Source organism: Mycteria americana, chromosome 4 (assembly GCF_035582795.1).
Source record: "Mycteria americana isolate JAX WOST 10 ecotype Jacksonville Zoo and Gardens chromosome 4, USCA_MyAme_1.0, whole genome shotgun sequence".
In the NCBI taxonomy this organism is placed as follows: domain Eukaryota; kingdom Metazoa; phylum Chordata; class Aves; order Ciconiiformes; family Ciconiidae; genus Mycteria; species Mycteria americana.
In genome coordinates this window covers 4,968,909-4,982,707 of record NC_134368.1, presented here as the reverse complement: position 1 = coordinate 4,982,707, position 13,799 = coordinate 4,968,909, and the positions used below count along the sequence as shown (strand labels likewise).

The window sequence follows — 13,799 nt, the reverse complement described above, 5'->3', positions numbered from 1 at the left end:
TTGAAGTCTTTTATTTTAACCACTGGAAAAAAATGTGTCAAATACTTTTAGTAAGTATAAGTTTATGATACCAACAAGAATTTGCTTATCAGCCAAAATGAAAACCCATTACTTCTTTTGTAACAAGGCCACTGGCTATTAACTATGCAATCTTCTTTTAAAACATAAGCTGATATACATATCCAGCTTTAATTAGCATTTTTGATATAAAAGAAAAAGACTGTAATTTGCTAATACATTTGTTGACTGTGAGAATTTTTGGAAGTGACATGTAGCTCATAAGAAATTCTGGGGAAAAAAAAAAAAAAACAACAAAAAATATAACTGCTTTTCAGGCAGACTGAAAAAAAATCAACTAAAAATGCAACCGAAGCCAATTTTCCCTCCAAACCTTTAGATGTTCCCCTTCTACAGCGATGACCCCGATTAAACCAACAGGATTGTTAAGAACCTGCTGAGTTGTACGTTTGAGGACAGAAAAAGGCTCAGCTCTGCTTCACTGCATCTCGCTATACATCTTCAAGGACATAAGTAGAAAAAACATATTACAATAATTATTCCTATTAGTTTGATCTTCTTGCTTAGCGTTTGGAAATCCCAGGCAAGAACACCACTTTCTGAAAACCCTTCCAATGAAAACAGTTGCAAGAAAACCGTACGCAAGAAAAGAATATGGTTAGGAAAATGGGTAGACAAGTTTCAAAACTCCAGGCTGTACTCTTTCAGTAGACAGGATGAAGACAGTATCAGGGACTTTCCCAGGCTTCAGCTATGCAACTGCTTGCACTAATTCTTCCCTGATGAATGCCCTACACTTACAGGAAAGATTCAGCAGCTTCCTCCTGCCCCGGTCTCTCTCCACTGCATTTCATTCATTCTTGCAGTGGAGCCGCAATTGGAAATACCAGCAAAACTTCTCAATGTTTACCCTAGCTTGATATTCAGCTGTCTTTTCTTGTTGTTTATGTATTATATTTCTTTTCAGTCAAGACACTAGCCCCATTACAATTACATTCTAATCAGCCACGATGGGGGAAACTTTACAGCAGTTCTCTCTCTCCTGAAGTTAAAATTCAGGTTCTTTGCAAGGACAACTGGTATCCTTGCTAGCCAAGCAATGAGGTTTGGGGTTAGGGGGTATATTACTGTGCATACTGTCTACGTAAAGCTGTGTTTCGACATGGTGTGTGTCTTCTTGTCATTAGAAACATATTTATTCCCTGTGTCTCTTGGTTTGGCTTTGATGAGAAGATGTCAAAAGCCTGGACCCAAAAAGAGACTCCAACTTCAAGAATATGGATGGATCTCAATTTGTGAGAAGAGATCAGCTCTGTAGGTGGGAAAGAGCACCTATCTTCTCCTCATATAATAGTCAAGGACATGACACAACCTACACAACTGCATCAAGTCAGATAGTTTATTTATTCACTGTATTTGCAAGGACATCCAGCAAATTCCTTCTGAGAACTGACTCATTGCACTTGGACATATTCATGCCATGCACAGCAAACCCCCTTCATAAGGTTACTACCTGTTAGACTGAAGAGTCAAAGCAGTAAATGCTTTTTTTAAGTTAAACTGTGATGAAAACAGTTTTGTCCATACCACATAAGGTAAAAAAAACTTCCCGGTAACCCTGAACCACTAATAATTTGCTAATGATGAACAAGGTTGAAGAGTTTCTCAATGGATGGAAAGTCTAGCATTTAAGAATAAAAAGAGTTACTCAGCAGAGTAGGTCCATTTTAGCCATAAGCTTTTCCAGTCACCATTTACTGCAAACCTATGATAGTCGCAGGATAAATTGCATTTCCAGCTATGATACAGCAATAATAAATTTTTTCACCATCTCTCCATATCGGGTTGTGTGGCAGAAAAGAAGAAAAAGTAGCCATCATGTTTCATTGCTCTGAGTTTAAGCACCACTATTCCATAAAAACACAACAGGGGAGTAATAGATGAGATCTAAAGCCTTCCGAGTCTTCATTCTCCCCCCAGCAAATGCTAACCTGCATATACATAAACTCAGAAATACAAACACATACATAAACACCTTTAAACAGTGAATCTAATCACTGGAAGGCATCAACTGACAAGGTCCAGACCTTACAGGACACTACATATTATAAATAGTATACAGTTTTCCAGCAAGGGAGTATAAAAATAGAAAAGGTAACATTTAGTTAAAGGTTCTCTTAGCCAGCACAAAAAGTCTCCATACTGAGAATGAGAAGATCCCAACTAGACTTTACAGGGAGGCACAGATGTTACTGAATCCAATGGCAAAGCAGAAACAGTGACGGGCAGAATGCAGCAGTTTCTTGCAGAATCTAACGGATGAAAAAAAAACCCACCCTCAAGTAAATAGGCACCTGCTTGGTTTTAGTTCAGGAATTATTTTAAGTGATACATAGCACAATGTTGGAGAAAGTAAGGTGGATTCTGTTCCTATTCAACAAAATAACTTCATAAATAATGTTTAAAGTTCAGCTTCAATTAGAAAATAAAAATTCCAACTTCATTTTTTGATAGGTTTTGGCTTTGACTCCCTGACAGGAATGGCCATCACCTAATTAGCCCACGCCAGAGAATCCTGACGTGCAGTCTAACCTCCTGCGCTCCCAGAAATGCCACAGACAGAAACACAGCGTAAACAGAAACTAACTTCACAATTGGAAAAATAGTCCTGATCAAATAAAAAAAAAAAAAATCAAAATAATATTGACCTTATTGCACAGCTGAATTGAACTCAAATGATCAAAAAATAAGACTTTATAATTAATTTTCCCTTAGGTCTGTCTTGAAGATGACTTCAGCTGAATCCAGCTATCAAACAAAGAAATTGCTCAAAAATCCTGTGCAATTACTAACGTAAGTGAAACATGTATCAGGCATGATACAGTGCCCCATTACCAGTTACTCAACTTTTCTCAAAATTGTTTGAAATATTCACACACATTCACAAACCCTCCAAAAAGAAACCCGTATGTGTATGTGCGTAGGCGTGGCTCAGATGCAGCTCCTTGACAATAATAATCAATAATATATTTCCCGTGGAGATTAGTTAGCACACCAGATTTAGGGTTCAAATGCAATAAAACCAAGGTTCACTGAATATAAATAATATCTGATTAACTGGAATGGTTGGGAATATATTTCTATTTCTCATAGCAATATAGAAATCAGTCCATTTTCCAAACATACTGCACAAGGGATTAGATTAGACACAAGTTCTTTGAGGAGAAATCATGAAGTATAACATCAGCCATAATTATTATGATTTTCTAAATAAATTGCATTAATTACAACTATTTGGAATTTTACCTAATGACTTTATTTTTAGATATCGGTTACTTAATTTTACTGAGTAACACTATATAAAAAAAATGCAAAATCATTATTCAATGATTTTTGTCTGCCTTACTACATACTCTTGTTTCATTGTAAGCTACTAGAACGGGCATCTTAAATTTACAAGGAATAAAAAACAAAACATGCAGTGCAATTCAGAATTGTCTCTTCACAGCAACTCCAGGACGAAAATGTGTCACACTGAAGGAAAACATAATCAGTGATGAAAAATCTGCAACAGGAACACTATTACTTGTGTTATCGTTACAATTCTGAAAGAATAGATAATAGTCCAAAAATTTAAAGATCCTAAAAAGCACAACTGCTGCATGGCTCGGGTAATAAAGGCACATTTCTAAAACAGCCACACTGCTATCTAAAATACCTAGGAAAAACTACCAAAAAAAACCACAGGTTGACGCTAAAAAATTGAAATCTCATCAAAAGAGCAAATCTTATCTTCAAAAATTATACATCACTCCTTCATCTTTTCATCCATGTGCTCACACATGAGTATTTTTGGTGTTTTTCAAAAAAACAATTGCATTAATGTTGCTGGTTCATGGTTGTTTTTTTTTTTTTTCCTTTTTTTTTTTTTCCCTCCTTAACATGTATAACTTGTATTCATATTTGTATTTAATTATTATGCAAAACCACCAGAAACCAAAAAAATATCCCCTGAGTCCTTATGGGCAACCTCCACAAGCACTATTTTCCAGCTACATATAAAATATCAGGTAACAGCAGTTAAGCCCATCCTAAAAACGTAATTTTTTTTTCTTATGAAAATCATCCACAGTCTGACAAATAGAATTGTAATGCATTTAGGTTACTATGCATGAAGGTGAGAATAAGAGGCAGTATCCCTTGAGGATATATTTTAGTTATACATTTTCTTATGAAAATTTCATAGAATTAAAAATTATAAGAGTTATAGTAAAAAAGATTAACTGTTATGAACTCTCAGAAAACAAAACCAGCAATAAATAGTTACCTTCTACTTTTAGCTAATTGTGACATTGAAGCCAGAGAAAAGAAACATATTTCAATTATTAAATTCAATATTGTTGAGAACAGAAATTTTAATAAATTTTTGCATCACACATTTCTTACAAAACCTCAATAATATTAACGTGATAAAAGACATGTGGCAGGGCATATCTGTTACTCTTTAAGCATGACAACAAGCACTGGGAAAACACGTACCCCAGCAAGCTCCAATACTCTTACATCTCTGACAGCCAGAGAAAGTTTTAATTAGCTTGCTAGTTCAGGGCTTCCTAGAATAAATGTGATTCTGTCATTTCTAATGCGTTCTCATGATCAGTTAATGGATTTTTTTTTTTTTTTTTTTTTTTGCCTCCAGCTCCAACAACCTTCCTGTCTTATAATTTCTTCTAAATCAATTCATAGGTTATCCATATTTTCTCATCTGGAACACTAATGAGGTTGTCTAAAATTCAGTTTCAATGCACCGTTCTCCTGACTCACTGAGGTGTTCTTTTTCACATCCACGTCACATTTCTTTATTACTCCCCAAAATATCAGTAGAAATCAGTGGATGCACCACCATTTGAAAATCTCTCACTCATGTGCCAATACACACATAGTTTAGAGCCTAAATCCTACCACCCCCACCCCCCCCAGACACAAAAGGCTTGATTAGCGTTTTTGGAGCCCAAAAGACTTGTGTACAACCGTTTCTGGTTTTTCAAGAATTCTCCAAAATCACACACAGCTTGGAGAACAAAAGGATACTCTAAATATTCAAGTGTGAATGCCAAAATAAACCATGGATTTGTCTTGGTGGTGCTAGAAATCACAGAATCGGACAAATTTTGGCTGTACGGGACCTCAGGATGTCATCTACTCCAAACTCCTGGTCAAAGTATGGCTGCCTTCAAAGTCAGATCAGGTTGTTCAGGAACTTGTGCAGCACAGTTCTGTTGCATTACGTGGCCATTGAATATCTCTCTTCTATCCAGTGACCTGTTTTTAATGACTTATGGAAGAACTTCACATCTCTACAATTTTTGTGTTAAGCAGTTCTTATGAATCAACAGTGGACTTCAGAGTTCAAACTGAACAGGGATTAAATATTTATGTATTTATTTACTTGCCAAGATAAATTTTCGAATTAGACGTTCTCTTTAGGAAGGAAAGTGCTTTGAAACTTTTTAAGGAGATCGAAATCTTTGCATGTGGAATGTGCACATGGTATCTCGTGGAGGTTGTCACTGCATAGGCAGATTGCAATCTAAGCCCAAACAGAGGTAAACGAGATACTATTCTTGACTTGACCAGGCTGTATATGTAATCCTAAGCAGAAAAAAGAAAAGCCTTTAAACTGGGATGATCGTTAATTTATCTGAGAAAAACAGAAAGAGCAGCTGAATAACTCAAGCTAAAAATGCAACACATAAACACATTCTGAAGGTAGCACATTTCTCATCCCTTGAAGCTTTCGTGATCATGTTTGTGTGGCTCACAAAAACATGCTTTAGTCAAACATACTTTATTGGATTCCAAGTAGAGGAAAATAAGTAAAACTACTTATTTCTCTAATACAAGAAATTAAATTACATGTTTAAAAAGGTTTTTTTATATGTCCATACTATCTAGAAACCTATGAAGTGAAGAAATCAGAATGGAAATATTCACAAATGTTGAATAAAGCAATAGCCCAACATTACTCTACCCGCTCTGGACTGCACGTTTTTTCTTTAGTCTTCTTGACGTACTGCTAAAATAGAAATACATTGTTCCTCATCAAAACATGAAGGTAAGGATCTTGGGCACCTTAGTTTCCACCATTGAAGAAATCCACTTCCTGTAGTTCAACCTGTACTTTATTTACATTTGTTGAGGCGTGCTGTCAAACTTTTGGGTTAGCTAGATTTATGTGAACTCAAGCAACTTGAGAAACTACAATGGTACTTTCACTTCTGGGATGATGTATTGGGCAAGGTGTTGGAAGATAAAGTGGAAGGAAAACAGGAAATTCTCTCACAGAAGACTCAGTAATTGGCTCTTTTCACAACTGACTAAGGTTCACAGCAGCTTCACTTCCTCTGCTAACACCAGGATCAGAAAAACAGAGAGCTCATAACCTAATTTTCAGGTGGTATCACAATGAATTTGGAATTTTAGTCCATCTTCCATATCAACTACAAAATTATCAAGGTTTATAATGAAAGTTAATTACCATGTTATCAACAGCTCTGTGAAATGAAACATATATCTGTTTGCCTTTGAGTATGTGAAGTTGTGTACATTGTTAGAGACTTTCATGTCCAAAACTATTCGTAGAAAGATAATGTAATTTTTTTCAAAAATAAATAAAGAAGAATAGAAATTTTTTTGGAAAGTGACTCACTTTAAGGAGCATAGGAACCATATGGACACACCATTTTGGGGGCATTAAAGAAGTAGCAATTTATATTTTATCTCTGTTTTATTCTGAAAACAAAAACATCAAGTCTAGTCTCACACTCAAAAGAAGGCCTACATTTCTATCCAGCAGACCAATCTCAAGATCCACAATATCTAGGAGAAAATTGTTAGTAACAGGGGGATGGACAGATGGGGTTAGCTGGTATTCATTTTTAATATAATGAGCACTCCTAGAAAAAAAATTACTTTTGTGTGTATTTTACATAATGGAGCTACCCATCTTGAAGCTTACTAGAAGAAAATTATGTAGCCAGCTTCCCATTATTAATGGCAACTCAGGAACAGAATGGCACCAGGCCACGGACTCAGCAAATCACACTGACGGTGACAGAAGTCTGATGTCTACTGCTATATTTCTCTGGACCACACCGCTCCTGCCCCTGTGCATGCACTCACAGCACATGTAAATTTGTACAGACACAGGAAACGTGATATGCATAGATATACAATAGATATGCATGCATATACAGATATACAATAGATACGCATACATATGTATGCGTATGTATGCATATGTATGCATATTGCCTTTGACACGGTTTCCCACAGCATTCTCCTGGAGAAACTGGCTGCTCATGGCTTGGGCGGGTGTACTCTTCGCTGGGTAAAGAACTGGCTGGATGGCTGGGCCCAAAGAGTGGTGGTGAATGGAGTTTACTCCAGTTGGCGGCCATCACAAGCGGTGTTCCCCAGGGCTCTGTGTTGGGGCCAGTTCTGTTTAATATCTTTATCAATGATCTGGATGAAGGGATCGAGTGCACCCTCAGTAAGTTTGCAGATGACACCAAGTTGTGTGGGAGTGTTGATCTGCTTGAGGGTGGGCAGGCTCTGCAGAGGGATCTGGACAGGCTGGATCGATGGGCTGAGGTCAATTGTATGAGGTTCAACAAGGCCAAGTGCCAGGTCCTGCCCTTGGGCCACAGCAACCCCATGCAACGCTACAGGCTTGGGGAAGAGTGGCTGGAAAGCTGCCAGGCAGAGAAGGACCTGGGGGTGTTGGTCGACAGCCGCCTGAATATGAGCCAGCAATGTGCCCAGGTGGCCAAGAAAGCCAATGGCATCCTGGCTTGTATCAAAAATAGTGTGGCCAGCAGGACTAGGGAAGTGATCGTGCCCCTGTACTTGGCACTGGTGAGGCCGCACCTCGAATGCTGTGTTCAGTGTTGGGCCCCCCACTCCAAGAGAGACATTGAGGGGCTGGAGCGTGTCCAGAGAAGGGCAACGGAGCTGGGGAAGGGTCTGGAGCACAAGGCTGATGGGGAGCGGCTGAGGGACCTGGGGTTGTTTAGCCTGGAGAAAAGGAGGCTGAGGGGAGACCTCATCGCTCTCTACAACTGCCTGAAAGGAGGGTGTAGAGAGGTGGGGTCGGTCTCTTCTCCCAGGTAACAAGTGATAGGACGAGAGGAAATGGCCTCAAGTTGTGCCAGGGGAGGTTTAGACGGGATATTAGGAAATTTTTCTTCACTGAAAGGGTTATCAAGCATTGGAAGAGTCTGCCCAGGGAAGTGGTTGAGTCGCCATCCCTGGAGGTATTTAAAGGACGTTTGGATGAGGTGCTTAGGGTCATGGTGTAGTGGTGGGCTTGGTAGTGTTAGGTTTACGGTTGGACTCAATGATCTTAAAGGTCTTTTCCAACCTATACGATTCTGTGATTCTGTGATATACAGATTTTCTCTGACAATAAAGAAACTGGTCTACCTGGTTAAAAGTTGGATACCACTAATATATACATTATCCACGTTACCTAGCATCACGTTCATCTTGCTCTTTTTAGACCACTGGATTAATATTTTAGCTGCTATTAGCAAATTATACTAGGTTGAAAGCTAAATGGTTGAGCATACACTCCTAATCAATCACAGCACGAAATTATATAGGCTTTAATAGTTTCTTTAATTTGGTTGGTTGGTTTTGTTTGTTTTTAATGTGATCCTGTCTTCCATGGTATAATAACTAACCAAGAGTACGTGGTCAGTCAGATCCCTGTCTTAAATTCACTGTTTCATAACTTTCTAAACTGCTTTTAAAAGAGAAACATAATTAAACAGTTGTTGCTACTGTATTCCCGCTCATACTCGGAGATTATAAATTATTTAGAACAAGAACTTCTAGACATGTTTGAACAGAGCTTTCCACTAGAGATCACGAACAAAAATTGTTCAAGTTTTTATTATCAAAGATTATTAAGATAATTACATAAAATGAGTAAATACAGCACCAGGCTAAAGGAAGAAGCAAACCAAATCAAAGATACTTGCCTGGGTAACAAGTGGCTCCAATAGCCTCTCTACTGTGAGAGTTCTGATTTCCAAACTTTTGGGGTCCCATTTCAAAATGATAGGTGACGTTGCAGAAGTCATACTCCCTAGAACAGACAAAATAACACAATATCCATGAATATTATTAGTGTAATAACCAAATATTGCCTATAATTTATTTAGAGAATAGCATATATGCTGTTGTGGTGGGTTGACCTTGGCTGCATGCCAGGTGCCCACCAAGCTGCTCTATCACTCCCTTCCTCAGCAGGACGGCAGGGGGAGAAAATAAGATGGAAAAAAACTTGTGGGTCAAGATAAAGGCAGTTTAATACAGCAAAAGCAAAGGCCGCATGTGGAAGCAAAGGAAAACAAAAGATTTATTCTCTACTTCCCATCAGCAGGCGATGTCCAGCCACTTCCCGGGAAGTAGGGCTTCAGTACACATAGAGGTTGCTCCAGAAGACAAACGTCGTAATAACAAATGCCCCCCCTCCTCTTCCTTTCTCTTAGCTTTTATTGCTGAGCAGACGTCATATGGCGTGGAATATCCCTTTGGTCAGTTTGGGTCAGCTGTCCTGGCTATGTCCCCTCCCAAGATCTTGCCCATCCCCAGCCTCCTGGTGAGGGGGGAATGTTGAAGAGACAGCCTTGATGCTGTGGGAGCACTGCTCAGCAGTAGCCAAAACACCGGTGTGTTAGCAACACCTTTCGAGCTACCAATAAAAAGCACAGCACTATGAGGGCTGCTTTGGGGAAATTTAACTCCATCTCAGCCAGACCCAATACAGCTGTTCCCCTTCACATATAAAATACTTCCCCATAATCTTGCCAGTGTTCTTCTACTCCCGAGAACACCCAAGTGCACCACTGCCACATCCACTGAGTGCTTAAACATTTATATTCAGAAATTTTTTCTCTCCTATATCCTTAAGAATAGATACCCTATCATACTGCATACATGTTGTATTGGGTATACGTGGCAAGCTTTTGGTAGCGGGGGGCTGCAGGGTGGGCTTTGTAAGAAGAGCCAGGGGCTGCCCCATGCTGGACATAGCATGGACCCACCACAAGACAGAGCTGAGCCCATCAGTGAGGCTGGTGGCACCGCTGGGAAATCACATTTAAGAAAGGGCAAAATGCTGCCTGGCAGCACAAGAAGTGACATAAAGAAAGTATGAGAAGCAATCCTTGTGAAAAATAATCCTGCAAATCCCGAGATCAGAGAAGGAGGAGGGGGAGGAGGTGCTCCAGGCACCGGAACAGAGATTCCCCTGCAGCCTGTGGAGCAGACCAAGGTGAAGCAGGTATTTCCCTGCAGCCCATGGAGGAGCACACTGGAGCAGCTATTACTGCAGCCCATGGAGCACCCAATGCCACAGGAGATGGGTATGTCCTGAAGGAACTGCAGCCCGAGGAGAGCGCACGCAGGAGCAGGTTTACCTGAAGGACTGCAGCCCATGGAGAGGACCCGCACTGGAGCAGGGGGAAAGTGTGAGGAAGGAGCAGCAGAGACAAAGCGTTATGAACTGACTGCAACCCCCACTCGCCATCCCCCCTACCCTACTCAGGGTGGGAGAGGCAAGGAAGTAGAAGAGTCAGGAGTTGAAACAGTGAAGTTGAGACAGGGAAAAAAGTGAGGGTGGGGGAAGGTGGTTTAGATTTTGTCTTTTTTCTTCTCATGATCCAACCCTATTTTAATTAGCAATAAATTAAACTAATTTTCCCCAGGTCAAGTCTGTTTTGCCTGTGACAGTAATCGGTAAGTGATCGCCCTCTCTTTATCTCCACCTACGAGGTTTTCACCCTAGTTTCTCCCCCTGTCATGCTGAGGAGGGGGAGTGAGAGAGCAGCTTGGTGGGCACCTTGCAGCCAGCCAAGGTCAACCCACCAACACACGGAATACAACAAATTCAACAAGCCTCTTCAGCTTTTTGAGTACCACTTCCCCACAGTATCCAGGATTTCTTAATTTTGCACCAAAAATGGTAGTACTCATTTAAAAACAAAAAGGATTCTCCAGACCATCTTAGGCTTAAAAACTTAAAGAAGGCCTAAAACAAAGGCAAGATCAAGTTGCTGTCATTTTATTTGCCATTTCAGGTTTTCATGACATTTTCAAGAGAGTTGACTTCATTTTTGAAATTCCAAATACAGAAAAATCCAGCTGTCAGGTGTAAGAGACGTACAATGCACCTCACAGAGCTGGAAAGTGATACAAATATTTGGTGACAAGCAATGTCACATGTAAACTAGCTTGTTCCTAAAAAAAAAAAAAAAGGAGACACATAAAAATTTCATTTTAAAAATGTTCATTTTAAGTAATTCTGGCTTAAATATTTGCCTTTATTTTAAAATTAAAATAAAAAATTAAAAAGTCCCATAAACCTAGAACACCATGAGAACTCTAGCAGGGAAAGACAAACCAATAATATCATATTGTACATTGCATAAGTGAGATCCAAATCAAGCCTTCTGTATATAATATCCCAAACGTTTAAAATTGTTTTCTCCAGAAAGCTATGTTTAACTGACAAGATAATACAAAAAAAAAAACCCAAACAAACGATTCAGTGAACAAAATCAAAAGAAGTTCAGCTATTGCTCCTTGAATAACAACCCACTTCATAAAGCTTAATTCAATAACAAATGTATTCAGTACTTAGCAACATTATCTAGTATATAGAAAATAAGTACTACTGCTTTATTCAGGAGAATGTCTTGACTAATTACTATCACTCAAAATTAACAGGCTAGTAAGTCTATGCAAATTCATTCACAGTCTGCAAAAGATTTTCACCGTGTTACTTGCAGACAACTTTAAATACTCGCTCAAAGAGAGACCTATCAGAACTCCCTAATCAATGTATTTATAAATCATATATAAAAACAGCCCTGAGTCTCCTCTCATTTGCAAACATTTGGTAGCAGAATTATCTGATAATATCTAGTGTGTGCTAAAATTGCTACTATTCAGTTTCTATTCTTCTGCAAAAAATCATTAGACTTCATGTTTTACAATGCTGAAAACACCCATACATGTGATTAAAGAAAACTATGAGACAGTTTCTAGTTGCTGTAAACATGGTTAATGTGGGACCTTTTCTCATTTTTCCAACAGACAATGTTTAATCATCTTTCAGAACCTGTTCCTTTTTTATATAAAGGTGGTTGCTACTCCAGTTGGCCTCTGTATTCAAAAAGTAAGTTTTAAGTAGACTATTATTCTAGTCAATAATGTATGAGTTATGATGCTTTTAAATGTGTCAAATACAGTTTCTTTCTTTTTAATAAGCACGCTTTTCCTCACTAACTATTAACACAGGTACTCAAACATACACCTCTCATTATACAAAAATATATTCAAAGCTGTAACATAGTCCAAAGCCTACAAAAGCAAACTAATTTCAGTGGATGGCAATCATACAGGTGACACAAAAGATAACCTGGATGATCAGTTGTTTCAATCAGAATACTGACTCAGTTTCAACCTTTACTAAGAAATAGAAAAAATATCCTTCAAAATTCAATATGAAAGGGTGAGCAATGCTTTCAACTATAAAAAGGATATATACAAGAAAAAGCCTCAATAAAAACCTATACGAAAGTTTTTCATTTGCAGTAAAATCTACTCCACAAAAGCAAATAAGTAAAATTAAAAAGTCAAATTAGTGCATTTTCCTCAACATTCCTTCAGCTGCTGTCACAACAGCAATTTTAAACGACAAAAGACTAAAAAGAAGTTACCTGCCCAAGTGTACGTATATGAAAGGATAGAATATTTCTTCCTTGCCATTTCTACAACAATCTTCCTAGACTGAACAGGTAAACGGGAACTGCTCGGTTGGATAAAGGAAAGGATGCTAACCGTATCTTATGACTATTTGACCAAATATTCCCCAAACAATTAGCTTTAAGCACTTCGCTGAAAACATAAATTGCTTCATAGCTTATGCATGGCTTGTGGTTGTGCTGTACCTGTGAGGAAGATAACCCATGTGAGCAGAGGATAATGGCATCCCATAACATTTTTCATAGAAACATAAAAGTGTATTATGATAGAACAAAAAAGTAGTAGCCATAAGTAATAGAGATCTCCTTTTCTATTACCTTCTAGACTAGCCTTATATCCACTATTTTCTGAAGTAGCTTAATTTTTTTGCTTTCCCCTGGAGTTTCCAACTTGGAAACTTCCAACGTACTTGGACAACAATCCATTCTTTCTTCAAAATGTGAAATTAGGTTTCTCGTCTGACTTCCAACCCCTGTAATTTAGAAACATGTACTGATTGTTCTTTGGGGTAAGTCTCATTGAATTAAAATTCACACAGTGTTTTTATGATTGCAGAGTTAAGAAAACATTTTTAGCAGAAAGTTTCAGTGAAACTTACTCTCTGCTGTTCACATATATTATCAACTGGCAACGGGTGATTATTAAGTTTGAATTTGAAACTTGTTATTATCAAATAAGGAAAGTAGGTTAATAGCACTGTTAATAATATTTCTAAAGAAGTATACAGATGATTGCAATCCTAATCCTGAAACTAGCTCCACACTTTTTCAAGAATATATTTAATGAATTCTATTGCTTAACTGTACTTTTTCTTCCTAGACCATGTGCCAAAATATGTCCATCACTTGTTTTAAACTTTTAGCTTTTCCTAAGTACAGCAAAACAGAAATGCCTCTACCCAGTCCGGTAACTATTGTTCAACGTGAACATTTGTTTAGGCAGTC

The 13,799-nt window shown here is 38.3% G+C and overlaps 1 protein-coding gene across 2 annotated transcripts in view; it reads right to left on the bottom strand.

Annotated features, from left to right (window-relative positions):
- CTNNA2 (catenin alpha 2) overlaps window positions 1–13,799 on the bottom strand; it is a 534,072-nt gene that overhangs the window by 464,479 nt on the left and 55,794 nt on the right. For both annotated transcript variants that reach the window (XM_075499501.1, XM_075499502.1), the window contains exon 2: window positions 9,063–9,169. In XM_075499501.1, the coding sequence (XP_075355616.1) occupies window positions 9,063–9,164 (102 nt within the window). In that variant the 5' untranslated portion in view covers window positions 9,165–9,169. The remainder of the gene's footprint in view (window positions 1–9,062; window positions 9,170–13,799) is intronic.